At 52.4% G+C, this 25,591-nt stretch overlaps 13 protein-coding genes across 13 annotated transcripts; 3 read left to right on the top strand and 10 right to left on the bottom strand.

Moving 5' to 3' along the window:
- Nucleotides 1-259: 259 nt before the first annotated feature.
- M409DRAFT_23303 (uncharacterized protein) lies at nucleotides 260-1,744 on the top strand (the record flags this gene model as incomplete). The annotated part of the gene is made up of 1 exon (XM_033806731.1): nucleotides 260-1,744. The coding sequence occupies one exon, from the start codon at nucleotides 260-262 to the stop codon at nucleotides 1,742-1,744; it is 1,485 nt and encodes a 494-aa protein (XP_033667561.1).
- Nucleotides 1,745-1,790: 46 nt separating this feature from the next.
- On the bottom strand, nucleotides 1,791-3,028 carry M409DRAFT_66641 (uncharacterized protein; the record flags this gene model as incomplete). Its single annotated transcript, XM_033817027.1, has 3 exons — nucleotides 1,791-1,797; nucleotides 1,895-2,213; nucleotides 2,272-3,028. The coding sequence occupies 3 exons, from the start codon at nucleotides 3,026-3,028 to the stop codon at nucleotides 1,791-1,793; spliced, it is 1,083 nt and encodes a 360-aa protein (XP_033667560.1).
- A 462-nt stretch (nucleotides 3,029-3,490) lies between these two features.
- On the bottom strand, nucleotides 3,491-5,470 carry M409DRAFT_66640 (uncharacterized protein; the record flags this gene model as incomplete). The annotated part of the gene is made up of 9 exons (XM_033817026.1): nucleotides 3,491-3,712; nucleotides 3,769-3,856; nucleotides 3,915-3,987; nucleotides 4,040-4,083; nucleotides 4,135-4,198; nucleotides 4,245-4,438; nucleotides 4,491-4,945; nucleotides 4,996-5,323; nucleotides 5,379-5,470. 9 exons carry the CDS (start codon nucleotides 5,468-5,470, stop codon nucleotides 3,491-3,493), a joined length of 1,560 nt encoding a protein of 519 aa, XP_033667559.1.
- A 1,016-nt stretch (nucleotides 5,471-6,486) lies between these two features.
- On the top strand, nucleotides 6,487-8,025 carry M409DRAFT_54990 (uncharacterized protein; the record flags this gene model as incomplete). The annotated part of the gene is made up of 1 exon (XM_033812881.1): nucleotides 6,487-8,025. The coding sequence occupies one exon, from the start codon at nucleotides 6,487-6,489 to the stop codon at nucleotides 8,023-8,025; it is 1,539 nt and encodes a 512-aa protein (XP_033667558.1).
- Nucleotides 8,026-8,802: 777 nt separating this feature from the next.
- Nucleotides 8,803-10,389, bottom strand: M409DRAFT_23299 (uncharacterized protein; the record flags this gene model as incomplete). Its single annotated transcript, XM_033806730.1, has 1 exon — nucleotides 8,803-10,389. One exon carries the CDS (start codon nucleotides 10,387-10,389, stop codon nucleotides 8,803-8,805), a length of 1,587 nt encoding a protein of 528 aa, XP_033667557.1.
- Nucleotides 10,390-11,057: 668 nt separating this feature from the next.
- Nucleotides 11,058-12,233, bottom strand: M409DRAFT_23298 (uncharacterized protein; the record flags this gene model as incomplete). Its single annotated transcript, XM_033806729.1, has 1 exon — nucleotides 11,058-12,233. The coding sequence occupies one exon, from the start codon at nucleotides 12,231-12,233 to the stop codon at nucleotides 11,058-11,060; it is 1,176 nt and encodes a 391-aa protein (XP_033667556.1).
- A 552-nt stretch (nucleotides 12,234-12,785) lies between these two features.
- On the bottom strand, nucleotides 12,786-13,568 carry M409DRAFT_23297 (uncharacterized protein; the record flags this gene model as incomplete). The annotated part of the gene is made up of 1 exon (XM_033806728.1): nucleotides 12,786-13,568. The coding sequence occupies one exon, from the start codon at nucleotides 13,566-13,568 to the stop codon at nucleotides 12,786-12,788; it is 783 nt and encodes a 260-aa protein (XP_033667555.1).
- A 596-nt stretch (nucleotides 13,569-14,164) lies between these two features.
- M409DRAFT_54987 (uncharacterized protein) lies at nucleotides 14,165-14,725 on the bottom strand (the record flags this gene model as incomplete). The annotated part of the gene is made up of 1 exon (XM_033812880.1): nucleotides 14,165-14,725. The coding sequence occupies one exon, from the start codon at nucleotides 14,723-14,725 to the stop codon at nucleotides 14,165-14,167; it is 561 nt and encodes a 186-aa protein (XP_033667554.1).
- A 1,362-nt stretch (nucleotides 14,726-16,087) lies between these two features.
- Nucleotides 16,088-18,846, bottom strand: M409DRAFT_66637 (uncharacterized protein; the record flags this gene model as incomplete). Its single annotated transcript, XM_033817025.1, has 3 exons — nucleotides 16,088-16,101; nucleotides 17,144-18,563; nucleotides 18,619-18,846. 3 exons carry the CDS (start codon nucleotides 18,844-18,846, stop codon nucleotides 16,088-16,090), a joined length of 1,662 nt encoding a protein of 553 aa, XP_033667553.1.
- A 419-nt stretch (nucleotides 18,847-19,265) lies between these two features.
- On the bottom strand, nucleotides 19,266-21,399 carry M409DRAFT_66636 (uncharacterized protein; the record flags this gene model as incomplete). The annotated part of the gene is made up of 10 exons (XM_033817024.1): nucleotides 19,266-19,426; nucleotides 19,492-19,606; nucleotides 19,676-19,822; nucleotides 19,877-20,037; nucleotides 20,067-20,166; nucleotides 20,223-20,428; nucleotides 20,476-20,568; nucleotides 20,614-20,764; nucleotides 20,819-20,886; nucleotides 20,937-21,399. The coding sequence occupies 10 exons, from the start codon at nucleotides 21,397-21,399 to the stop codon at nucleotides 19,266-19,268; spliced, it is 1,665 nt and encodes a 554-aa protein (XP_033667552.1).
- A 496-nt stretch (nucleotides 21,400-21,895) lies between these two features.
- Nucleotides 21,896-22,411, top strand: M409DRAFT_23293 (uncharacterized protein; the record flags this gene model as incomplete). The annotated part of the gene is made up of 2 exons (XM_033806727.1): nucleotides 21,896-22,014; nucleotides 22,264-22,411. 2 exons carry the CDS (start codon nucleotides 21,896-21,898, stop codon nucleotides 22,409-22,411), a joined length of 267 nt encoding a protein of 88 aa, XP_033667551.1.
- A 1,053-nt stretch (nucleotides 22,412-23,464) lies between these two features.
- On the bottom strand, nucleotides 23,465-24,205 carry M409DRAFT_23292 (uncharacterized protein; the record flags this gene model as incomplete). The annotated part of the gene is made up of 1 exon (XM_033806726.1): nucleotides 23,465-24,205. One exon carries the CDS (start codon nucleotides 24,203-24,205, stop codon nucleotides 23,465-23,467), a length of 741 nt encoding a protein of 246 aa, XP_033667550.1.
- A 439-nt stretch (nucleotides 24,206-24,644) lies between these two features.
- M409DRAFT_23291 (uncharacterized protein) lies at nucleotides 24,645-25,097 on the bottom strand (the record flags this gene model as incomplete). Its single annotated transcript, XM_033806725.1, has 1 exon — nucleotides 24,645-25,097. One exon carries the CDS (start codon nucleotides 25,095-25,097, stop codon nucleotides 24,645-24,647), a length of 453 nt encoding a protein of 150 aa, XP_033667549.1.
- Between the last annotated feature and the right edge of the window lie 494 nt (nucleotides 25,098-25,591).

Raw genomic sequence — 25,591 nt, 5'->3', positions numbered from 1 at the left:
GGGGGAGCATAGGCGAGGGTCAAGATAGGGCCACGGCTGGAGGACAATGCCCAAGCCGCTCGTGCAGCATCCTTCGCCTCATCAACACGAGAACCCTGCGGCGATCTTGACTGGGACCTTTGATCTCGTGGCGACGATCCAGAGCCGAGGTGATGTTGACGGGCTCTGACCGCATTGCAGGAAGTTCGGTTTCACAGAGCAGTCCACGGTTTCCACACTGGACGCGTCCAGCATTGCCGCCGGCTAAGGTCTTTACAATATGTCGAGCGACAACCTCCCAATCGAAGCCAAGCTCCTCATCAACGGCTCGTTCATCCCCAGAGATACGTTCGACCTACACTCGCCCTACTCTGGCGAGCTCGTGGGCAAGATCTCCGAAGCCACCGTCGAAGACGTCGACGCGGCCGTTGCAGCAGCCAAAGCCGCCCAGCCAGCATGGGCAGCTCTCTCACCACAGCAAAGAGGCAAACCGCTCGCCAAACTCGCCCAGATGATCGAAGACGCAACGCCAGAGCTCGCTCGTCTTGATGCACTGTCCCTAGGCCGCCCGATCTCGACCTTCTTCGATGGACATTATGCTGTCACGCACTTCCGATACTTCGGCGAGGCAGCATATCCCGTCGGAACGTCTTCGCTGAACACACCCGGCTTTATGAATGTATCGCTTCGCCAGCCATATGGTGTTGGTGCAGCCATCATTCCGTGGAATGCACCGTTGGTCTTCCTTTCCAAGAAGCTTGCTCCAGCTCTCGCAGCTGGGAACTGCATGGTCCTCAAGACATCCGAGAAAGCACCCCTGAGCTCGCACCGTGTCGCCGAGATGTTGAACGAGGCTGGCTTCCCTCCTGGCGTGATCAACATCCTCCACGGACACGGCCTGCCGAGTGGAGACGCTATCGCTCGACACATGGACATCAGAGCACTGTCATTCACAGGTTCGGTGAGGACCGGTCGGGCGATCCAGAAAGCTGCTGCAGACTCCAATTTCAAACATCTTGTTCTCGAGCTTGGTGGGAAGTCGCCGGCGATTGTGTTTCCGGATGCAGATCTGGAGCGAGCTGCTCAGGAGACGCAGAATAGCATTATGTTTCACTCCGGCCAGACTTGCATGGCGAATTCCAGAATCTACGTGCACAAAGATGTGGCTGAAGACTTTGTGGACAAGTTTGTCGCGTTTGCGAAAGCGAGGAAGCTCGGCGATCCGTTGGATGAGCAGACGACTTCTGGGCCGCAAGCCGACAAGACACAGCACGAGGCTGTCGTGCGGTATGTTGAAGAAGGGAAAAAGGCCTCCAAGACGATTGAATCATCAACTCCCATGCCAGCGGACAAGGATGATCTATTCGTCCAGCCGACCGTCTTCCTACAAGTGCCCGAAAACGACAAGTTAGAAAAGGAGGAAGTCTTTGGGCCCGTCGTCATCATAAACACTTTTGAGTCAGAAGAGGAGGCCGTCAAAATAGCAAATGATACCGAGTACGGGCTGTATGCGGCAGTCTATACACAAGACATCGATCGGGCGTTGAGAGTGGCCAAGAGTTTGGAGTCTGGTATGGTCGGCGTGAATTGCACGAGCCCGACTGGTGCTTGGGATATGCCCTTTGGTGGATATAAGCAGTCCGGACTAGGTAGAGAAAGTCTGCTTGAGAGCTTGGAGGACTGGTTGGAGAAGAAGTCTCTGTACATAAGAGTTAGCGGGTTGAATTCCGCCGAGGCTGGTAGCAGTACAGTCTTGGGGCGATAGTCGAGATGGAGGTCAGAGCCGGTGGGATGGAGGAGTGCAGTCCATCTTAATTACTCCCGACGAAGAGCATCTGCTCCAGTTCTTGTGCTTCAGTATTGCGGCTGTTTCGGGGCACTCCAATCTCCCCTTCCCACAACCTCCCCTTCGTACCGAACAGCTTTCGCAAAGTCCATCAAGAACTTCCAGCGAGCTGCTTTCACCCATCCTCTGCTCATAAAGTCATTCGCTGTCTTCGGAAAGAAATCGACAATGCTCAGCAAAGACTCGTCGTGTGCCGCAACCATTAGGATGTTCTCCTGTACATCGGCTTGTTGAAGCTTTTCAATGGTTCTCACGGCCTGCTCAGGATCGAGGTGCATCTGTACTATTTTCTGCGAGGAAGGTCTATAGATGGGTTTGGTACGGTCGTCGTCCCTGAGAACTGGTTCGAAGAGGTCACCGGGACAGGAGGAGGCGCTCAGCGAGGTAACTATAAGGAGGATAGCAGTCAGCCAGAGTCGAACGAGTCTCCAATTTTCATAACTCACATGGGTGAGGCTTAATAGTCTCAGGAAGAGGCATGTACGGCGAAGGTCGAATCTCGCCACAATGATGCCAGGCATCTCCTCCCATCATGATGAAGCTCGGAGGATCCGCTTTGACCCTGGCGAGAGCACAGATATGGGCATGAGCATGTCCAGGTGAATTGAGGAAACACAGAGAGCCGTCGCCAAAGTAATCGAGTGCATCCATCTCTCCACTCTTCAGTCCCGAGGTGAAGCTCAGTTCGATCAATTGTCGGCCTTGGAGGTCACTTTCCAAGATGGAGCTGTCGGGGTTGGTGGGATATGCTGGAAGCAGATTCTCTTTGAAGCCCGGCCCGACGATGAGTGCAGTCGATCTCTCGAATTCCGCCGGACTTCCCGTATGGTCGAAATGCCAGTGACTCCAAACGATCGCCTCGAGCTTGGTGGCGTCAAAACCGACGTCTTCCAAAATCTCCCTCACACTTTTGTCAACATTGAGAACATAACCGCCTTTCTTGAATCGATCAAGCAGGAAGGGGCTGCAGTTCCACCAGTCCTTCCGGAGGCCCAAATCGAAGACCATTGAGCGATGAAGAGTCGGATGCTCTATCAGAAAAGCGAAAGCTGATGTGGCGAGGTGCTCGTGCCCGGGGATAGATGGCTCCAAGAACTTCCATGCATCGACTCCTCGGATTGATGTCGTAGTATCGATGATGGATACATTGACCGTGGTTGAGGACTGCGGGATGCGGAGATCTGGAGTTGGCAATGTAGCCATGCTTCCTGGATGGCTGGCTTTCAGTATGAGTAGGGTTTGTTTGGTTCTGCTCCAATTCGTAAGCCGACGCGAGACGAGACAGAAGTTCGATATCTTGGAATACAGTAGCAGCTGAGCCGAACATGTCCCCATGCTCTCTGATCGGGCAACTTCGATAACGCTCGCCTAAGTCGCCAGGTACGTCAGAAGTAATTGTGGCAAGATTGGCACACATGCCCGCCATAACATGCGCCGCGGACGCCGTTTGAGCAGGCAGCCTTTCGGCATTCAATATTTTGATGGCAGGACGCGTGTTTCCATGTGGAATACTATCGCAATGTTCGAAATGGAAAGATGTCGAAAAAGAGTCGAAGGAGATCTGGCGCTTTTCCTGCAAGCAAGCCAACTGGCATTCAGTTGATCTGGGATCAGAACAGACAACTCTTGTATGTCGGACACGTTGTGGCATCATCACATTCTCACTCACAGACTTTCCTTCCTCGTCGTCTCATCCTCAATCTTCTCCGGCATGTCCTCGCGCCCAGTGACAGACCATCTGCGATCCTGAAGCTCGTTCTTGTACGCAGCACTCTTCCAAGCCAACTTCACATTATCATAAAGCTCGTTGACTTGCTCGAGCGTGGTGTCCTTGGTCTCGTAGATGAGGAGGTAGACGAAGACCACTGAGACCCAGCAGAAGCCACCCTGCAGTTAATTGTCAGTGTTTGCATCAAGTCATGAAATGGGTTACCATAGCATACCCAGATCCAGAAGACGTTGGTGCCCAAGTCCGCGTAGTTGGCGCCAGTAAGATATGGCGTGATGAAGGAGAGAAGCCAGTTGAACAGCCTGCGCAAAGCCATATCAGTACATTGTGGTATGCAAGAAGATGCAGGTGGCGGCATACCAATTAGAAGCTGTAGTCATAGATAAACACTTAGCACGGACTTTGAGCGGGAAGATTTCTCCAGTAACAACCCCTGTAACCATATCAGCATGTGGTTCAACTAGAGCCAGCTACGGTTGTCTTACAAGCTCCTGGCCCGAAAGTACTGGCAAAGAAGAAGATATATATGCTATTCACTCGAGTCAGCGCTGTCTCGACAGGCCAAGCATCATAAACTCACCAGATGAAGGCAAATTGGGCTCGTGCAGAATCATCGTTACTAGCGGGAGTCGCAACCCCCAAAACTGTGCACGTTAGCGTCATATCTGCCAAAGACTCTATAATACGTACTGGATACGATGTACTGCGACACACCCATGCCCAGGGCTCCGACGAGAAGGACGGTGCGGCGTCCTAGGGCATCGATGGCCCAAAGTCCCGGGAACGTGCTGACGACATTGACAACGTTCGTGATGATTTGGAGGATGAACGGAGTTGGGAGCGCACTTCCATACGCAGTTGAAAAGTACGTGGTGCCGTAGTAGCTGCACGGACATGTTAGTCTTTGATGACCATGCAGAGCATCAATCAACTCACAAGATGAAATTGACGCCAACAAGTTGCTGAAGGCATTGGAGCCCGATGCCAGTAAGCGTCCGCTTTCCCACATTGCCACGGAAGCAGTCCAGGTACGATGCCGAGCCTAGGCTCTTCTCATACTCATAGTTGCCCTGAATTTCCTCAAACTCGGCTCGAATAGCTGGGTGATCGGCAGGAAGCCGTCGCAGTTTTGTGAGCGACTGGATCGCTTTTGAGTCTTTCCCACATTTGACCAGGTATCTTGGTGTCTCGGGTAAGAATGCCAGACCGCCACACAAGATGAACGCCCACGCGAACTGAATGCCAAGTGGGATTCGATATGCACTGCTGTCCGATCGATTCTCTGTGCCATAGTTGACAAGGGCGGCAATAAAGAGACCGAGAGTAATGGCCAATTGGTAAGAGCCAACGATGAAGCCACGGATCCATTTTGGCAGAGTTTCCGATTGAAACTGCAAAACATCAGCACACAGTCTTCGCAAGATTCGATGAAAGTGCGTACCATTGGGACCTGGACAGAAACGAGTCCGACGCCCATTCCCGCGAAGAAGCGTCCGGCAATAAAGGTAGACTTGTTGAAAGCACCAGTCTGCAGTGCGACACCGAGATTGAATGGGATCATAGCAGATGCAATGATTCCCCATTTGCGGCCCAACTTATCAGCGACGATGCCAGCCATCAACGCTCCTACGAAAGTTCCGACTGAGAGAATGGACACGATGAGGGAGATCTGGCCAGAAGGAGGAGTCTCGACGTCGTTGGGGAAGAACTGTTGCTTCCAGGCGGTCATATTTTGAATGCCGGAAATCGTGCCTGTATCATATCCATATCTGACAAACACCATTAGCGACGACATGGTTCAAAGTTGGCGTTTATGACGCGTACAGAATACCGCCAAAGGCAGCAAAGAGACCAACACAGATCGAAGGCCATGCAGCGCCTGCTTCGCCCTCAGGGCGTTTGAGGAGAAGGCCCATCTTCAGAATTCAGTCCTTGAGTTGCAACTTGACGTGCAAACGTTGTATGGGAGAGTCATAAACAAGCAATAACAAAAGGACAAGAAATGGGGACGGCGCCTTGGTACACTTTGAATGGCGCACACCGGATCTATGATTGTGAGTTGCATTTCCCGCGGGCGGGGGCCCGCAACGGCTGAACGCGAATCGTTTTGGATCGAAAAAGCATCGTGACTGCGGGAGGATGAAGTAATGCAATCTAGCAGGTGGGACCGCCGACAATTTCGCCGTCAATTACGCCGTGTCTGGTTCAACGCGTGTGCGCATGTGGTTTTGATCAGCACGAAGCATGGATCAGCTCTATGCTGTAGCATGCGATGGATTGGACCAGGGAAGCTCGCCGATGACCGAAGCTTGTGCTTCTTGTACACAGGCCGGACCTCACCTGGCAGCGATACATACGTAGCCTCGTGCGTGATCTGCGTTTCAGGAAACGTGATATACAATTGTATTCAAGACCGCTCCCGCACTTTCTTGGGAGAGACAAACGCAACTTCTTGAGAATTTCCAAGAGCAATGGTCGATTCTGGTTTGGCAGGCAAACGTGATCGTTTGATCACAGCCTTGAGGAAGCGTCCAGGCTCTCTGTTGTGGTCGCGTAGACCTTCTATCGGTATCCTGTTGGAGGAAGCATTGCGAGGCCGATCTCTCTGATATGTCCAGCAGACGCGCATACCTGGTTTAGCGATTGACGCCGGAAAATGTCGTGCTGCATCCCTCAAGAAGTATCAGCAAGGCTCCATCCATGTCTCTGTGTGCTGAGGGTGATATTCCTTGCCAGGCAGTGTTTGGGTCTGGAAGTGAAAGGAGAAGCCGGAATCTGAAAGAGGAGCCAGATTTAGAGTTGAAATTAAGCTTTCGGCTGGCACAATGATCTACCGCTTTTAACGTCACTCCGAGGGCTCCAAAAAAGTTCAGCGCCAGACTACAGTCAAGCCAACATACAACAATTCCATCCGCTTGCAACAACGATCAAAATGGCGACGGTGCTCCCTCCTCCGTCCAAGCGACAAAAGACCGCAGCAGCGGCGCGCGCCCGCGAACAGGTCTCCCCACCACCAGCGACGCCCGAGGGCACCCAGCGCATTCAATTTCGAGATGCAGATACTGGCGCAGCGCAAGGGCCAGTAGTCTCCGTCTCACTCGCAGATCTATCGCCGAAGAACCTCTCCCTACTACTCAACAGCCTGCTTGGCAACACCGACCCAGCAGACCGGTTACCGTATCGATTCTACAACCCGTTCGGCGACGGCGGCGAGTTCGACCAGGCGGAGATTATCAAGAGATATCAGGATGGCACAAGCAATACTGAGTTGCAATTGGATATTCCATGTCGAGCTGAGGCGGTGTTCAAAGTAAAGCCAGTGACGAGGTGTTCAGCAAGTATCAGCGGGCATGGCGCATCCATTCTTGCGACTGCGTTCTCGCCGGCAACTTCGTCGAAGCTAGCGACTGGGAGTGGAGACAATACTGCACGAATTTTCGATTGTGAGACGGGGACGCCCCAACATACGTTGAAAGGTCATACAGGATGGGTGCTGGCAGTCGCGTGGTCTCCAGACGAGGGCATTCTTGCTACAGGCAGCATGGACAACACAGTACGGTTATGGGATCCAGCGAAGGGAAAGCAGCTTGGAGGACCGTTGAAAGGACATACAAAGTGGATCACCAGCATATCGTGGGAGCCCTATCATGCGAGAGATGCCGGCCGTCCGCGCCTCGCTTCGGCATCAAAAGACTTCACGATCCGTATTTGGGATGCGGTGAGCGGGCATACCGACATGGCACTCACGGGTCATAAAGAATGCGTGACATGTGTGAAGTGGGGAGGATCTGGCTGGATCTACTCTTCATCTCGAGATCGAACTGTCAAGGTGTGGGATGTGTCGAGAGGTACCCTCGTGCATACCTTGAACGCTCACGCACATTGGGTGAATCACCTGGCACTCTCCACCGAGTTCGCATTACGGACTGGCTACTTCGATCATAAGGGGCGCAAAGAAGCTCCTGATACCGTCGAGGGCAGGAAACAGAGGGCCAAGGAGCGCTACGACGCAGCCTTGAAGACTTCTGGTGGCACCGAGCGTCTCGTGTCTGCCAGCGACGATTGCACAATGTATCTGTGGGAGCCGTCGAAATCAACCAAGCATATTCAGCGCATGGTCGGCCATCAAAAGCAGATCAACCATGTCACATTCTCAGCCGACGGCGTGCTGATTGCATCTGCTGGGTTCGACAATCACGTCAAGCTCTGGCAAGCGAAAGATGGCAAGTTCTTGCACACGCTACGAGGGCATGTCGGTCCAGTGTATCAGTGTTCCTTCTCGCCGGACAGTCGGCTCCTCGTGAGTGGATCGAAGGACACAACACTCAAAGCGTGGGATGTCAGGACAGGAAAGCTTGCAGAGAACTTGCCAGGTCATCAAGACGAAGTCTTCGCAGTGGACTGGGCACCGGACGGAGAACGTGTGGGAAGTGGAGGACAAGACAAGGCCGTTCGAATTTGGAGGCACTAGAAAGAATAGCCTATCACCAAGCACTTGTGTCAACAGCCATCACCTCACGACCTTCGTCTCTTCTCATCTCCCTGATCCCATCACATCAAATATACCGGCCCTGTTCCACGCTCTCTTCTTTCCAGCCACTCCCCCGAAGCCGAATTTGCCATGTGGTTCGCAGTGCATCATCTTCGCGTGATCCGTAGGAACCTAGTTCTGCGGCGCTCGCTGTCACAGGCCATGGCCCACTCGATCTTCGCGAAGCGGCTTCCGTATTTCCTGAGGTTCCCTCTCCACCGCCGCCTGAACTTTCTTCACGGCGCTCTGTGTCTCCCTACTCTGCTGTCTTTCCGCTGCCTCTCTAAACTCTTTATCTTGCAACTCTTGTAGTTTCGCGTAGTCTTCTGGTCCTAATCGATGGATCGTGGCGTGTTGGCGCTTGTTCTTGCGGATTCTGTTTGTTTTGAGATGAGGCATGTCTTGGTTTTCGTGATGGGAGTTGTTGATCTTTCTACGAGCTCGAGGAGCAGGCCAGTCTCTGGTTGTGATCTGGTGCTGGATAGGCGTATTCTTGGGTTATGGATTCTGTTTAGGGGATTGTGTGTATTGACTCTGTGTATATTCTCTTCCAAATGTCGTGTTGCCCGTGTGTATCATTACATGGGCAACGACCTCCAAATATATATGTGCCCCAAATGAATGATGTTTGTGAACATTGCATCGAGATAGTAGTCATCATGGCAGGAATACTCATGCAATACCTATTCCAACACATCACTCGCATGCGTCAGCTGCCTATTCACCACCCTCCCGCTGCCGCTGCTCCTCGGCCACCTCTTCCCGTGTCTTCACTCGATAGACACCAGGTGAGGTGCAGACATGGTACATCGGATCCGGAACATTGGACTTGCAAAAGTCCTCGTCAAAATCATCTCGAAGCACACCAAATCCTTGCTGGATCCAGTTGCCTCTGGATCTCCCTTCAAACGGGTTGTGTCCGCCTCGAAAGAAATCGGCGATATCTTCTTCGACCCACAATTTGCGAGACTCGAGTTGGCCGCCCTCCTGGTGGGCAATGGCCAGCTTCGGTCGTCCGGCGGTCCAGTGCAGCTCATCTCTGCATTTCTCGAGAAGCTGTTTGTATGTGCTTTCGGTGAATTCAACATTGATTAAACCCACGCTCCTTATATCCTTTGGTAGGCGGCGAAGAAATTCCACGAGATCGGAATAGATGACAGGGACAGATGAGAGCGTGATGTGTTTCAGCAGCCATGAGTGCAACGGGATCGCGCTCAAGGCATCCATGGTTTCGTTCTGCACACGATGACTGTCGTAAGCTGCGTGCTCGCCTGAGCTTGCGTGAAGGCTGAAATGCTCCAGAGAAGTCGCTTTTGCAAGAACAGACTTCAACTGTCCGCGAGGAAGTTGACGCAAGCCAGGATTCCGGAAATTGCAAAAGGTATTGATTGCGAGATCCAGTCTGCGAAGACCGCGCCGGCACAGAGTCTCGAAATTGGTCAGAATGTCTGAAGGGCTGTCAAAGAGCTGGTAGGGTATGCCCAGTTGCTCGTAGCGTGTATCGATGACGAATTCGGGTATGAGACGATCGTGCTTCGCTAATGCATCCAGGACCACTGCAACGCCATGCCAGTGCGTCTTTATGTCTTCCAGACTGATCTCTGAGTGAGCCTCGTCAACAGTCTCGGGCATCCATGGCCATGGGGCAGGATAGCTGTAGCCGAGAGGGAATGAGATGATCAACGGGGTCGAATAGCAAGGGGTAATGATGTTCGGTCGGTAGGCCTCGCTCGTGACGGTGACTCGCTGTAGTGCTGTGAAGGCCCTGAGACCTTCCCGGAAAGCTTCGACGTCTAGACCATCCCGTATGATGGTCTCCTGTTCTTCATACAGCCGGTTGTACAGGTCAAAGCTTTCATCCAGCGACAGATACTCTTCCACCAACAGCGGCTCTGTAGACAGCGGCTCAACAGTTACAGGATCAAATCCACTAGCTCGTGCCTGCACAAAAGCGTTCTCTTCGCCGGCAACAGACATCAAATTCTCCTCCCGGGCGTTCTCAAAGTCAACTTTGTTTCTCACCCGTTCCTCTGGGAGAGAATCATCTTCCTGATCATCGGGCTCGAACTTCTCGAAGCGAGCATCATCCCAGATGATCTCCTTGACCTGCTTGCAGAGGACCGGATGGTCTGCGATCGCTCTGAAGACTTCGATGTTCTTGTAGCTCGGCGAGATAAAGACTCGGTCGATGCGCAAAGTGCAGAAGGAATGCAATCGTTTGCTAGTCGAGCGTAAACGCTTCTTTTCCTTGTTACTGAGAAAGGTTGAGATGTAAGCAAGAAGATCGTCGGGAAGCTGCAACATTGTTTTTGACAGGTGGATGGAGCATTGCAAGAAATTTGATGTCGATGGAATTTGGAGCCCTCGTGAACTCAAGTACGATCCGCCAATCCTCGAGGCACAGACCATCTCCCAATTCGGCAATCCCCAGCCTTTCTGGACCTGGGAGCCATGGATGATTTGCGAGATGGAAATCGCAGCCATGCGCGGCTTTAGAAGCCCAGAAGTCGACAGATTGCTCGCGCTCACAAGATTTTCAACATCCAGCTGGGAGACTATAAACACAAGGAGATGTTTTTGAACGACTCGGCGGGCCTGTAGTGCTCGGGGCCGTACATTGGCGAGGATGCCGAAGTAGACATTGAGGACGGCATAGCAGACAAAAGTAATGGGCATGGCGTCGAGGAGGTAGGTGCGAGCTAATTGAAGCCTTGCATTGGCGTGCATGTTATCTGTCCTTCTAGTAGAGGGGTGAGTCGTCGACCTCTTGGGGCAAGGGCTGCAGTGCTGTGCCGTTGAGAGAATGGGAGTGGGTGTTGAGATGAGTTGAGGTTTGATTAAGTGATGGGTTGTAGAATACATGTAAAGCATACCAAGATCTCCCGAGCAGACGCGGTAGAGACAGTAAAGGTACACGCCCACTCGCCCGAAAGCAAGAACGACATTTCTCTGGTCACGTCCATCTGGATGAATTACATGACCGGCACCCACTTCTCGATCGGATCGCTCCACTTCTCGCCCCAATTGCCATCAGCTTCGCTGCCGTAGTGGCCGAGAATGAAGTGGCCGGCATCAGTGACGAACAACAGCACATTGTCCAACGTCAACCAAATCCCAATAGCAGCAATAAGCACACCGTAGACCAACTTCGTCTTGACCCCTAGTCTCGCGGCAATGTCTTGCTTGAAGACGGTCACCATGAACACCGCGAGGATTATCAAAACCCATTCGACTGGCGACATGCTGATCCTGTCCAGAGTCCCCATGAAGATGGTAACGTACTTGGGCGTTCCGTTGTCGCCCCATCGGTCGTAGTACGTCTCGACGGCGATGAACTCCTGGATCAAGGTGCCGAATATATAATCCATGAGGAGTCGTTGCATTTCGCCAAGAACGGCAGAGCTCCTGGTCGCGACATCCTCTTCGCCGGTGAGGGATGTGGATGGCGCATAAGTCCATGTGTTGCCTGCCGCAAGGAGGTAGATGGACAAGACGCTGATGATGATAGAGGCGCATGCAACGTAAAGATTACGGAAGTCCAGGCCTGTGAACGAGTGGGAGCAGTTATACCTGATCTGTGTCGGCTCGTCGCACGTGTACCAAGGGGTGTCCCGGCAGGGGATCTCTTCCTTCCTGCACGACCGTTGTAGTGATCTTCTGGCGAACGTGACGATGATGCCGACGGCTTGGAAGATGGCGAGCAGGCAGAGAAGAATGCCGGAAACGCGCTTCCAAGTCCACTTGGGCTTTTGGGGCTGCACATCTTCAGCCGCAGCAATGTCCAGCAATCGGATCGTCTCCTCTCGCTCTTCGACGCCTTCGTCCTCGGTGGTGCATCGGACACCAAGCATGCCATCCCAGTAGAATTTCAATGCTCGCAACTTGCTCTGCACATCGACTTCGTGGGGGTTCTGCAGTAGGCGAATGGCAGCCTTGACGATGTCGAATGCGAACTGTCCCAGGATCACCGTGGGCAGGAAAGCAAAGACGATCAACCGGAAGAGACGGGCATTGTGCTTGGAAGGGACGTGGAGAAGATGGTTCAACTGGCTGTAGACGAGCAAGCCCAATGCATGAGTAATGCCCGTCTTGAGAAGAACCTGCCAGATTGGGCGGTCGTAAGTTGAGTCGTCGAATTCGTCGCCCATGATTAATTCAATGATAGTGAGAACTGAAACAGGATGGAAGTCAGGCGACACAGTGTGTTTTATTGCTGGGAGTAGGCGCCAGGCGCAGTCATGTGGATCTCACCCTACGGGCTGTGAGGACTGCCTGAGGCTGAAATGCGTGCGCAGCCACGCTCGAAGGATTCACTACCTTACCTCACCAACTCGAATGCAGACACAGCGCGATTTAGTCGAGCAACAACATTGGCCGGATAGTTTTCGAAGGATCTCATTTTCACGGCTTGTGACCATGCCGCAGCATCCGTTACCTGTGAGGAAAATCATTTCTGGCCCACATCAACGAAGAAGCTGAAGTTTTCTGACACGAGGTGCCACGTCAGGTACCAGAGGATTTTATGGCTGATTCCGCGAAGTAGTGCAGAGTGGGAGACCGCCTTGGCAAGTCTGGCATACCCTTATAGGATCAAGTCGTAAAAGCTCCAATGGCGCGTGAGCTTTGCCACTTCCTTTTGTTGGGGGCAGGGCCGGAAAGTCGTCGATGATATAATGTGTTCTATGAAGCGCACCAGGGGCTCAACTCCTTTCCCCGTAGACATACTTCTCAACCTCCGACCAAGGTGCACCTTCCAAAGTAGTCCCCGCGAGTACCATGCGGTTCGAAGGAAAGTCAGGTCCTCGAGTGATATATAGCCCTCTCTCTTTCTGATGCCTTTCGGGAAACACAATCCCCTGTATCTGTTCTCCATCCCCATCCAACAACTCAAACTCTGCCCTTCGAATCTTGCTTCCATCAGCTCGGCTTAGCACACCTGTCGCATGAACCAACTCCTTATCATTAAGAACAAGCGAAGCCATTCCATACGCGACATCTTTCTTTTCCCCTGTCTTCCCAAACAAGTCGATACCTGTCTCCCGGTCCCAGAACGGCACCCCATCCCATACCCGCTCCACTTTCACGACCCTTCGTGCGGACACAAAACCCGCCGCTTCTTCTTCAAACACCCATTCATCAAACCCCTTCGACAAAAGCCCATTTCCCTCGTACACCACCCGAAACCCCTTTGCATCAAACGAAGGATCATACCGCAATTGTTCTAACAACCTTTGTGCGGGCACTAGCCCTTTCCTCTCCCTCGAGTAAATAACGCCTGTTGGCAAGGAATCGTCGAATCGACGGACATCCGTACCATATTCCCAAGCCCAAGGGTACCAACCGACGAGCTTGGCCGGGCGGCTACCTGGGAGAGTATCGGCGACTTTCCGAGGCCAGACGGCTTGGTCGACGTCGAAGACCCAGAAGGGATAGGAGATTCCCAGTGAAAGAAGTTTCTGAGTGCGAAGGCGGTCGTTCGCCATAGTTGGGGATCTTGGTTTGCAGGGGGTGTATTGACACTATGAGTTACATAAAAGACTTTCAACTGCTACCCGAAAAATCGGGACAGATGGGACCAGTACATACGCTCGCTCGTAGTTGAGTCACGGTGAGGCGTAGCCGATGCGTTATACACCTTACCTTATATGGAACGCCGCAACTATGTAGGTTTGTGCGCCCTCGCTCGGTACTAAGAAGATAGGATCAGGGAACTGTATGGTCTGATTTGCGTCTCTGTCTTTTGAGCCCTCTTTTGCGCTGTGTACGGTCGGCTCTTTCTTCCCCATGCCCAGGACTGACGCTCTCGCCAGATGAGGCACGTGGGTACCATTCCCGTCCACACGAGGATTCTCCAACACATGAAGTACGATTGCGATCGTCGGCTTATCATGTCAAGCCTCGACACGGACTTTGCACGTTATTGACCGCCCATGCAAGAAGTCAAAGACTCGGATCAGCCATGAAGAACGGCCACAGCCAAGACTAAGCCTCCCCATCCTCCTCAAGCCTCCTCACCAACCCCTCCCTCTTCTCAGCCTGCTCGTCCCTCAAGTCGCTACCCAACCCCTTTAAACGACCACTACCCCTCCTCATCCGTCCCCTCGTCCTCATTAGCATATTCGTCAAACCTCAGATTACCAAGACTCAAATTCACAAAAACTATGTACGTCTCATCCCACGGCGCCCTGTACTTATTAAAATCATAGTGTTTCTTCTGGGCGCCCTTAAGCCTCTGTTCCCAAGGATCGACATCGTCGTTCCACGTGTATCTCTCAGCCATAATGCACGTTCTGTCCTGCAGGCTTTGTTCGTCGATGACGAGGAAGACGGAGATGTCGATGCCGTCGGATTCCGAGTCGTCTATGGAGAGGATATGTTGTTCGATGTCCCGGACACTAGTGCCGGCCCATTGATTAGAGAAGTTTTCGACGGTGACATCTCCTGGCTTAGTAGTGGCGAGGTCATTCCGGGGAGAGTCTTTGAATTGGTTAAAGTATGAGGCGTTACGTGAGGTAACGAGGTGGAAATTGTCCCAGGTGTCTTCTTCGCCGAACTCCCAGTCGCGGGCGTAGATAAGAAAAGGATTAATAACTTTGAAATCTGCATTCGGGGCTGTGACGAAGAGGAGGCCGGTAGCCATTGTAGGAGAGGCGGGTTATCGGCAATGGTGAGTTTGAATTTATCTTATTTTGTTTCGAGGTAGAGCATACATGTACTACGTTGACGGTAACCATTCGCGTGGTACACGCGCATGAATGGAGTCACCGTTCGCTACTGGACCTCGGGTGCCTAACGATCGTGAGGCAGCACAGCTGAGCACCAAGGTTTCAGGCTGCCGCAGATCGAATCCTTCGACTACGGGCGACGGTAACGCTTGATCTTGCAACGATACAAACTCTAAAGCGCAAATACTAGAGCGTATTACTACCCCTTTGACTAGCTATATTAACATTGCACATACATCCTGCCTGTCGTGCTGTGGCCAACAGATGGTTTGCCCAAGACGGTCCAACCAGCCCAAGGTAAGTCTCAGAAAGTCGGCTCTCACAGAGGTTCAGTGCTGACACTTCACGCGGCGATAGTCAATGGCGCGACAGACGCGCTGGGCGACGCGGCTGAGTTCACAGTACCTCGACAATCCCTTCGGAACATGTGTATGCACGGTAGAACGACTGAATTCCACAAAATGAGTATTCCGCTGGTTTCGTGTCAGTCTTGCTGCTCGAACAAAGATGATATTGAAAAGAAGAAGATGATGGGTAACTTAGTCACCGGAATCGCCGCGAACGCAAGCGTCGCCCAGCCAAAAGAGTTATCGCTGATAGATAAACTCTATATAACGCCATGCAAGAAACACGCATTGTATTCGATCTACGTGCAGACGAATACGAAATCACTTGGGCAAAAGCAGAGCTAATGGGCCTTGGACGCTCTTGTGGAAGCCTGCGTGGCTGCCGCCGCCCCGATGACAAAAGGGTCTAGGACATTAATGTACGTGTTGCCAACATCCCGTGAGACACCTTTGCTGGCATGCTTGACGAAGGTTGAGGCAACCTCATACGCTGGAGTTCCTGCTGCAGCCTCGCTCCAATCATCGGTGTATACGGTCTACGTTTGATGACGTTGCTTCTCAAAGTATATACGTCCTTTTTTGGGGATTGTCTGTCGTTCTTCCCAGATTCAACTTTTTTACTTCAAATCCTTCGCTATGTGCTACTGCTACATCGACACCGACGGGTATGAAGTGTGCGAGTGCTCGGCCTGGCACGACTGGGGCCGTTGGCTATTATTGGGATTATGTCTCGGCATCCCATTTCTGTCTGCATTGGTTTTTTGCGTCTTTGCGTACGTATAGTATTGCCCAAGATGGTTGCATACTGGTCGCTGACATTCCGTTTCATAGCTGCGTCAACGCCAAAAAGTACCACAGAGCTGAACAGAAGCCTCGCAGGGGAACAGCATTGATACTTGGTATCACTCCAAAGGGACACACCTCTCGAACCTACCATGGGCCGCCTACCAACAAAGACATTGAATTGGGTGCCACTGCACAGCCGCCGAATGCGAAATATGCAAATGGCACCTATCCCAACGGAAACCATCTCAATAGAAACGACATCAACGGCGCCTATACGAATGGCAATGCTGCCGATGGGAGCTATATGTACGCAAATAGGAATAAGACCGAGCAAGGACAAGATCAGGAGTCGTACGACGAGGCACATCGACCAGACCATAGTCAAACTACAGCGAAGCCGTCCCGGAGGCAAAGACTTGAGCGAAAATTTATGGAAAGATACTCGCCATGGTGCCTCGCAGGCGCAGAGCACTGACGTTAGCGGACGTGTCGATAAAGCTAGCTTAATGGGATAAATAGATGAAACAGACCTGTTATCTATTAGATATTAACCTTAGATCGTACTTCGTCTTGTCTCCTTCAAACTTCTTATAACGACTAGATCGAGTATCGACGATATATTTTTTGCCTATACAGCAGCTCGTTCTACAGAACCACGACCACTCAGAGCAGCTTCCAAATCCTGAGCAGCAAATCCGAGATTCTGCTAAGAAGTTAGGCGCGGCATACAAGCATAGCTCCGAAAACGCGGCTCCTCAGATGGCGAATGCCGCTCCCGGAGTAAATTAGACGTTAGGAGGACTAGGAGATAGATCCACTATATCGGGATCTGCCTCCTGAGAAGACTTTCCGATCTTAACGCTGCTCTTGAGCTTTACGTACACTGGATAGAGAGGAGCAATGCCTGGTGCCTTCCAGTACCCGACCGGTGTACACTGCCATATAGAAGATTACAAGGAAGTCGAAGAGGCGGCCTTTCGTCCCAGCTTGCTGGTAGATGTTGGCTGGGCTGTTTTTGGGGTATGCCCGGCTGATTTTACAATCGACCGTCCTCGCACAGCTCACTTGTATAGTAGAAAGGTGTAAAAAGAAGCGCGTCTCATAGAAATAAGAAAAGACGCGAAGAGGTATCGCAGATTGCGAATCTACTTCCCCATCTGATCTACTACGTTACACTAATACGATCCCACGGTACCGCACGAACGTACAACCCACCTCTCGGTTTGATCGTCAGCGAACCAGCAGGCACAACATGTCCACGATCGCCCTCCAACCTCTCGAGATGGTATCGCTCGAACAACGCCGCCAGGATATATCTCAGCTCTGCCTTGGCGAAATCTTGGCCGATGCACGCCCGATTGCCGTGCAAAAACGTCTGCTCGCACATGTTCGAGGCGGCGCCGCCGTGCTTGTTTAGGCGTCTAGCCCCATTCGCGTCCTCGTCAATCCAGCGTTGCGGCACCATTTCTTCGGCGGTCACGCCCCAAAATTCGGGATTGCGGTTCGTGGCCCATGGGAAGATGGCCAGCATCATACCCTTGCGGATTGGAGTGTCAGCGACGAAGGTGTCGCGGATGGCGACACGACCTGTATTCGTGACGGGTGGGAAGAGACGCAAGGTTTCCTCGCAGATGCCATTGAGGAGTGGCAGTTTTTCAAGGGTCGAGTATGGGAGGATGCCTTGCGCCGGATCGAAGGCTGGTGCTATCTTGACTGCTTCTCGAATTTCATCACGCAGCTCTTGCTGGAAATGGGTATATTGAGGAAGCGTCAAAAGATGCGTGGCCCAGGCGATGGAAGAGGCTGTGGTTTCGTGGCCCGCGGAAAGGAACGTGAGCATCTGGTCGACAAGGTCTTGCTCGGAGAAGTCGCCGCGCGCAATGATGCTACCGAGGATATCAGAGGTAGTTTCATCGGCATCGCCAGGACGAGTGCCTTTCAGTGAGGCCAGCTTCTCATCCAATATGGCACGGCAAGCCGATCGAATGTAGTCGATGTTCTTTGCAAGCATTCTGTTTGTCGGAGTTGGGATCGCCCGGACAATGAATCGTGGGAAGATCAGACTCAGCATGAAAAGCAGCGACTGTCCACTGCTTGGCTCAACGAGGTTCTTGTAGGCATGCTCCATTGGGCTATCGGGACTCTTCAGCGAGCCAAAGTCCTTGGACATGAAAGCCGGTCCGATGATGTCCATGGTCACTCGTGAGCCCCAGGATGCGATTTCGATGCGCTCGTTTTCGCACATTTCGTGGTCGATGCCTTTGAACATCAAATTCGTCTTCTCTGCCATCAAGGGCTGAAGACTGATGATGTTCTGGATGCGGAAAGAGGGTGTAATGACTTTGCGCTGGTGCTTATGAACATTGCCCTCGGACAAGATCATTCCGTTGCCCAAGAGTCTGGAAAGGTAGTTCCTACCAAACAAGGGCTTTTCAAAGTCGGCAGCCCTGGTAGTGTGAATGTCGCGATGGGCGCGTGGGGAAAGAGGGATCAAGGTATGAAAACCACCTGCCACTTCGATGTCCATCAGGTCCGCACCCGGACTCTTCTTAACCCATTCTAAGACTTGTTTGCCTCGGGGCGTGTCGGTGATGGGGAGCAATTCGCGGAAGTCGAGGAGCTATGACGATCTCGTTAGCATATATGTCAGAACAGGAGCGTCTCGGTAAGTGTACCTGGAACGATGGCAACTTTCTCAACGGAGCAAGTTCAATGTACTCCCAAACTCTCGCACCAATTAAGCTTATTACGAGAGCAGCGATGATTGCTATTCTGTCGTTTTGAAGGCTTTGTAGGGGGAAAGCGGACGAAGCTTGAGCCACTCTGCGGATAAGGATCCAAAGGCCACATGTTATGGCCGCGAGGCGCATCAAACGCGACAAGAGATGGTAGAACAGTTCCATTTTGAGATAAGTGGGTCATTCCCGGCTGCTCCATTAATGTTTCACGAGGTTTCGCTGCCTGAATATATGTGATGATACCAGAAGGCAGCCGTAATCTTGGGAATCCGAGAGCGAGAGGCAGCCAGATTACGAAGGGGTTAGCAGAACGAATGCCGAGGCTGTCCACAATGATTATTGATTGCGGCACGGTCGGTCTCTCATCTTCACAGCCATAGGCGTGTACCTTGGTACTGAGGAGGCTTTTAGCCCGTCCTAAGAAGATGGAACCAGGAATCAACGAAGCAGAGAGTATCTCAGCAAAGATCGTCAAAGGTGGGGGCCAGACAAGGCTGCTCATAATCGAAGTCCAATCTCACACCGAAGTCCAATCTCACACAACAGAGGTTCGAGAGCATGCACGGTCATGTATGCAGGCAATATTAGTAAAGCTGTTGCCTGACGATCTCGGGCGAATTCAGAAAGGCACAGCGTTCTCTTATCCTTTGCCCCGAGACGGCTCGCTGCGAGGCTGGGTTACCGTCAGTCAGGCCTGCGTAGCCTTCGTTGGGCCCGCCGATGACATAAATGCCATGTTCTCGTCCTGGAACTCTGCAGTCCTGAAGCCTGGTAGTGTGTCCTTGTCCCGGAGGGATTGCTGTCCCAAACTTGCGAAGGAGCTCCACGTCCTGCTTTCGCGGTCGCGCAGAGCAAAGTCTGATGTGGTCGGGTGGTATGGGATGCCGGGAAACTCGTAGTACGACAGGTTGCCAAACACGTACGCCTGCGTGTAAGAGAGGTATCAGTACAGGGTTCGAGAGACTCGAAGATGGCGATATGCTGCTGAACTCACGAGTTCTGAAGTGTGGACTACTCCGTACCCGTACTGTCCTTCGGATTCGAGCAGTGGGGTGAGCATCGTCTGATTTTGGTCATAGAAGTAGACCTTGTTTCCGGCTTTATGGAGTCCTGCGCCGAGGTTCACAGCTTGACACACAAACTGATCAGTAGTAAGTCAGCGTAGCTCTTGAGAGAGTTTGATAGACGAACGTACCAAAATGTCCCGAACAATTCTCCCGGCTCTACAGAGCTCGGAAGGCTGTTCGAGGGATCCATTTGGGAAGTACGCCGCCTGGAGTTCCGAAATTGGATACAAAGCAAGCAGATTGTCCAGGTTCTCCGTGGTGAAACCCGGCAGATAGGCTCGGAAAAAGTCTCTCGTTCTTTTGGGGTTGACGGTCGACCGACGAATTGATTCGCATCGTCCTGGCACCAACCCGCGATCATAGAGATGTTGTAGAATTGACCGGTGGCAATCAAGTTGGATGGGGCGGCCGGCAGGAACTGTACCACTGTTATTTCCTTCTTGCGCAGCTTTTGAAATTTTTAGGAAGACATACATCACCGTCAACGACGGGCAGCCATTCATCTCCAAGATTGTCCCCAGGACTTGCTCCAAGCGAATTATTCTCTGCTCTGAGCAATTCATCCATGCTTAATTTACGGAGACACGTAATTGTGTCGGCCGATTGGAGGTCCGTCGTGTTGCAGCCTGTCCCGTCTGCCACTTTTTGCATGGGGTTGCGCGTAAAGTTCCCAGTAATTCCTGAGAGTAGTGAGCCGAGTTGCCTGGTATGACGAGTCGGGTTGTACCATTCTCCAATGCCTGACTCTGTGCTATCCCTCGGTGGAACAACTGCGATTTGGCTCCGCCAAAGGCCAGTATCTGCATTCCCACGGATAGTCCTGCACGCGTTAGTTGGCTTGGTATGATACAATTCAGGCTCACACCTCCTGATGATTGGCCATGTATGGTGACGTTGTCGGGGTCACCAAGACGATTACCATCAGCGTCTCCAATACTTTCGCTTTCAGGATTTGATGGGGAAGAGTCACCCCCAAAGGCACGAATGTTCTCCATGACCCATTCCGAGGCGAGCCGCTAAGCTATCAGTGAGTAGATCACTCCTTGTGATATTGGCAAAATACACCTCACCTGATCGCGGAGGCCCGCATTTTCCGATCGCTCCTTCTTGAGGGCGTGCGACTGCGCGAACCCGAAAACTGATAAAACCATCAGTGTTAAGGTCGTGAACGATATCAGTCATGCTTGCCTCCTAGCCGGTAGTTCATCGAGACGTGCATGACCGAGTGTCCATTTTGCACGCTTTGCAAGATGAGTCCACCCGGCTGGGTCATCGGGTCGTCCTTGGATCCGGCAACAAAGGACCCCCCGTGCAAGTAGACCATGACGGGGAGTTTCGATGTCGACGTCGTGCCATTTGGTCGAAAGACATTCAAGCGCAGGCAATCCTCTGAGATGTTGGGGTTAGGAGGCTGTGGACACGCAGGGCCGATTCTGGTTGCGTAGACGTCGCTGCCGGGGAGATATTCGAACTTGATCGGTGGTTTGAAGCGGCGGCTCCCACTTGTATCGTGTGCGAAGCGAATGCCCAGGAAGCTCTCCACACGCTGTTTATGGCCCCCGTAGAATGTGATGTTGTTAGAGGTCGTCGCCGCTGGTCTTTCGGTCGCTGTGACGAAGGCTGCTAGCAATGGCAATGCAGTCAACAACATGTTGGATATCTCTTCCAGAATACACGGGTGAGAGTTTGAGACCATGGGGGCTTCTAATTAGTTGCCTCTCCAATCGTACCACTGCCCAATCAGAGGGGAGCGAGATTGAAAGTTTGTTAGTTCTAGCCGTACGCGGTCGTCGCTTAGAGCCAAGTTCTCATGCAGTAGGGCTTCGGACGACTCGCACAAGGAACCGAAACCGAAGCCTCAGGCTCGGTCTCGTAGTCTCGGTCTCGTAGCTCCACGTCTGAACCTCATATGGTGTGGATCTATTAGAAGAGACAGCAGGCAGCAATAGAAGCAATGTGGTGATGCGGACGGGCAGTGGCTCACGCAAGGAGGGTATATCTTGAGCATGTCTGTCTGTCTGGATAGTTTCATCAATCTCGCAAACGACTTCGTCCCTCAACCCATTGTAAAAGAGCTTCCATACCATTAACTCCTTCAATCACTTTTCACAATCCTTCCCTGCATCTACACGAGCATTGACCCGGCCATGGCATCCAAACTCCACGAACAGTACGACCTCGCCATCTTCCAGCTTGCCTTATACATCTTGATCACTCCCTTTACTTTGTACGCCTTCGTCAACGCATGTACCACGAGGAGAGCCTGGTATGCGGTAGGCTGGTTCTAACTGCTTGGATTCATGGGACTCTTGTTGGCGGCGTCAGGAATTATCATCGGGGCTGGTCGAAACAACATCGACCCGACTGGATTGATCCTCCAAAGCGTCGGCCTCTCGCCATTGTTCATCGTGGTGGAGAGCGTTATCCGAGAAGGGTGAGGCAAACACCCCCAAGCGCTAGTTCATGCCCAATCGTGTAGGCTTAGGCCGTAGCTGACTTGTGCGTTCGAATTCAGCGCCGTCAAGACACGCAAGTCATCAGGCACCTTCCTCTTCTCAAATCTCGGCTTGATTGCCCTTCATGTGGTCGTCAGCGCACCCGCCGTGCTGGTCGGTGTCGGCGCGAGCAAGTTCTTCACCAGCTCCAACTTCTCGGACGCATAGAATGGATTGAAGCTTGCCAAAGCGGGCGCCGTTCTCTTCATGGTGCCATGGCTCTGGCTCATGATGATGCTTGCTATGGCATGCATGGAAGGGAGAGACACCAAAAAAAAGGTACGCCATCGCTGACTTGCCTCACCTCGCGATCAGAAACACTGAAGAGGTCTCCACCAGCTCCTCATCGCGAGTTTCGTCTCGCTCTTGCTACTGTTCCTGCGAATCATCTACACTATCCTGGAGTTCTTCGACACGTCATCGACAACGTTCAGCCCGATCAATGGCAATATCGCCGCTTGCATAATCCTGCAAGTTCTGCCGCTAATGTTCGCCGCTGGTATCTTGACGTTCGCTGGTGTTTTGGAATCCCTTGCTACCCGAGCTCGTCAAGGAAGAGCCTGGTCGGAAGGAGAGCCTGATCGAAAGCACAAGGCTGAGATGAGACATGGGTCTGTGTGAGCATATGCGATGGAATCTTAAAGAAAATTTAGAGAGTTGTTGTCGGTGTTATATTTGAAGGCACCAACTTGCTTTGAAAAGGGAGAGGGGCACATTTGAGTGAGCTTGAGGTTTGTGGGCATGGAGCCTGCCCTGCAATCGATGTTGTTGATGTTCTAGCGAACTCTCGAAGCTTGTCAGACCCGGACCCAGACCACCATATAACCACTTGATAGTATAAATGAGTGGAATCCCAGCAGTAAACAGAGAGCTCCGATAACTTTTCTCGCGCAACATCTTGCAAGTCAAGCCTGAGAAACGTGAGTATGCTGACCAACAGCAGGTACTTGGGATGGTGTACTACACTTGTAGAAACAAGTGGCAGACGAATGAAGGTCAGAGGGAAGTCCAAAGCAATTCAATTTATCCAACAAAAAGTGCTGAATCTGTATACAAGCCGTTTGTTACAAGAGACGTCGAAAGGGAAATCATACACCTGACGCCCGACCCCGACGCCTTCTCCAAACACCGCTCATTCCCATCCAACGCCACATCCCATCACTCGTCCCCAGACCCAGTCATATGCTCCGTCGTGCCCCAAGATCCCCACAACCTCCACTTTCATCCCGACCGCCAATACTCCTCCACATGCCTCTTCAACGTGTACACCATGTCCTTCTTCACCTTCTCCTCCCTCTGCCCGCCATTCTCCCTACCTCTCTGCCGCGATCGTCCGAAGTGACCTCTCGCCAACTCTAATCCTCCAAATCCAGCCGGCAGGACCTTGTAGCGAGGTCCCTGGTGTTGACGATGGTAGCCTGCGCTATGACTCTGTCGAGGCTCGGGGAGGTTGATGTGGCCGGATGGAGTGACAGACCAGGTCTGTTGCTGGAAGGTGGTGACAGTCGATGTACTGTTCCGGGCTGGTGGGCGGATGGGTGGTAAGGGGGTGGCGGGAGGGACCGAGGATTGGGTTTGAGGTGCTGCAGGCTTCATAGGCGCAAGCTTTGGAGAGTCGGCCGTGAGGTCGATGACGTCGGCTTGGCGGGTCGGTGCAGGCTTCAGAGCGATCGCCTTTGGCGTCTGAGTGTGATACTTGGCGGGTATCGTAGATGTGCTCGCTGCAGGCTTCACTTCAGGCTTGGCAGCCTCCTTTCCCTTGCCTTTGGGCTGTCGGTTGACTGAAATGACTCTCAAAGCCTCCACCTCAGGACTTGCTCCTGAATCGACGCTGTCCGCAGCCGATGGAGCGAAGTTGGTGAGTCTCGGCCTCGTCTTCTTCTTCTGCGGCTTCAAGCGCCGGGTAGGTAGGAGTGGATTTGTCTGAAATTTGGCGGTGCCAGGAATGTGTGGGCCGGCCATGGTGGTGGACCGAGTGCTTTGTGTAGTGGTGGTGTGGGTTGTCTCGGGCGGCAGGAAGCGCGTGGTGAGATGTTGAAGACAAGTCGTCACATGAAGAGTCTCGTGTTTGCCGAATTCAGCCGCTAGCGCACGTGGTTGGCAGTGAAGATATTCACATGTGAGATTTAGAGTTTGATGGAGTGGTTGACGTACATTTAGTGATCCTTGCCCTCGCTTCGTGCATCAAAATATCCAATACCCGTTTCATCGACTTCATCTCAAAGCAGTGGCAAATCTTTGCAAGCCTCCAAACAAAACGATGCAGCGCCGGTATCATCACTTCATATTTCACAGAACTCCACTCTCGCTTTCGATTCGTACCTTCCGACCACCACACAACACATCATCCGGTCGAAATCTGTGATACTTCAGTACGGATGCCTTGGAAGACCGGAGATGCTCACATATTCTCTGCCCTTCCAGAACCTCTAGCAAACAACGGATTGTACCAGTGATCTAGCAGCGATGGCGATTCGCACAGCCCACTCTCCTCGCTGTCCGAAGACTGTGGCGAGCCCAAGCTCATGGGATCAACTTCCTCCAGCTCATCAACTGGAATCGGTCGCACGCAGTGCTGCCTCTCGAAGATCGCTTCGTCGAATTTGACCTTGATCTTCAGGGGTTTCTGCTTTGCTCTTCGAGCTGCGCCGCTCTCCCTATCTGGCAGCTCTTCCGGGTGGTCGTAGAAGTAGCTGAACGCCATCATGCGTTGCATGTCGGTCATGTCGTCGAAGATGGAGCTCTCATTGCGGCCTGATGTCGACACGGAGATCTGTAGGAAGTGTCGCTGTCGCTTCTTGTTGCGAGCCTTTGCTGTCGGTGGTGTTCTGCAGGATGATCTGCTGCTGCCCATGACGAAGTTGATCGTGGTGTGGCTTTGGTTGCGATTTGAGTGTAGTTTCGTGGTCAGTCTCAATGGTGTTTCTGGTCTATTGAGTAGCCTCGACACAGGCGTATGGCACACTGCTACCGGCAAGGCACGGTCATCAATACGGCATACTCATGAGTCGCCGTGTCAAGAAGGCATGACAGCGTCGTTCACGACACCGGCAAACAATTGTCCCGGGTAGATCCACGATCCGGTCTCTGCCTGGCACACCCGAGCGCGCGTGACTGGCTTGACGGCCATATCTGAGATTCTCGTTCCATGAGGAAAGGGCCTCCACGCTTTCCAAAACGATCGATATCTAAAATCGATAAGCGAACAGATTGCGACCATGGACGTGGTGCAGTGCAGACGCCACCCACCATCACTGTGCTGCGACTTGGAAATCATCTCACTACTGAAAATCATGTCAATCTTGAAGAATTTGTGGGGTCTCATGTGAACTGGGAATTCTGAGCTGT

Source organism: Zasmidium cellare, assembly GCF_010093935.1.
Source record: "Zasmidium cellare ATCC 36951 unplaced genomic scaffold M409scaffold_18, whole genome shotgun sequence".
Taxonomy (NCBI): Eukaryota; Fungi; Ascomycota; class Dothideomycetes; order Mycosphaerellales; family Mycosphaerellaceae; genus Zasmidium; species Zasmidium cellare.
Note: the sequence above shows the minus strand (reverse complement) of the source record. Positions and strands in the feature narration are given on the sequence as shown.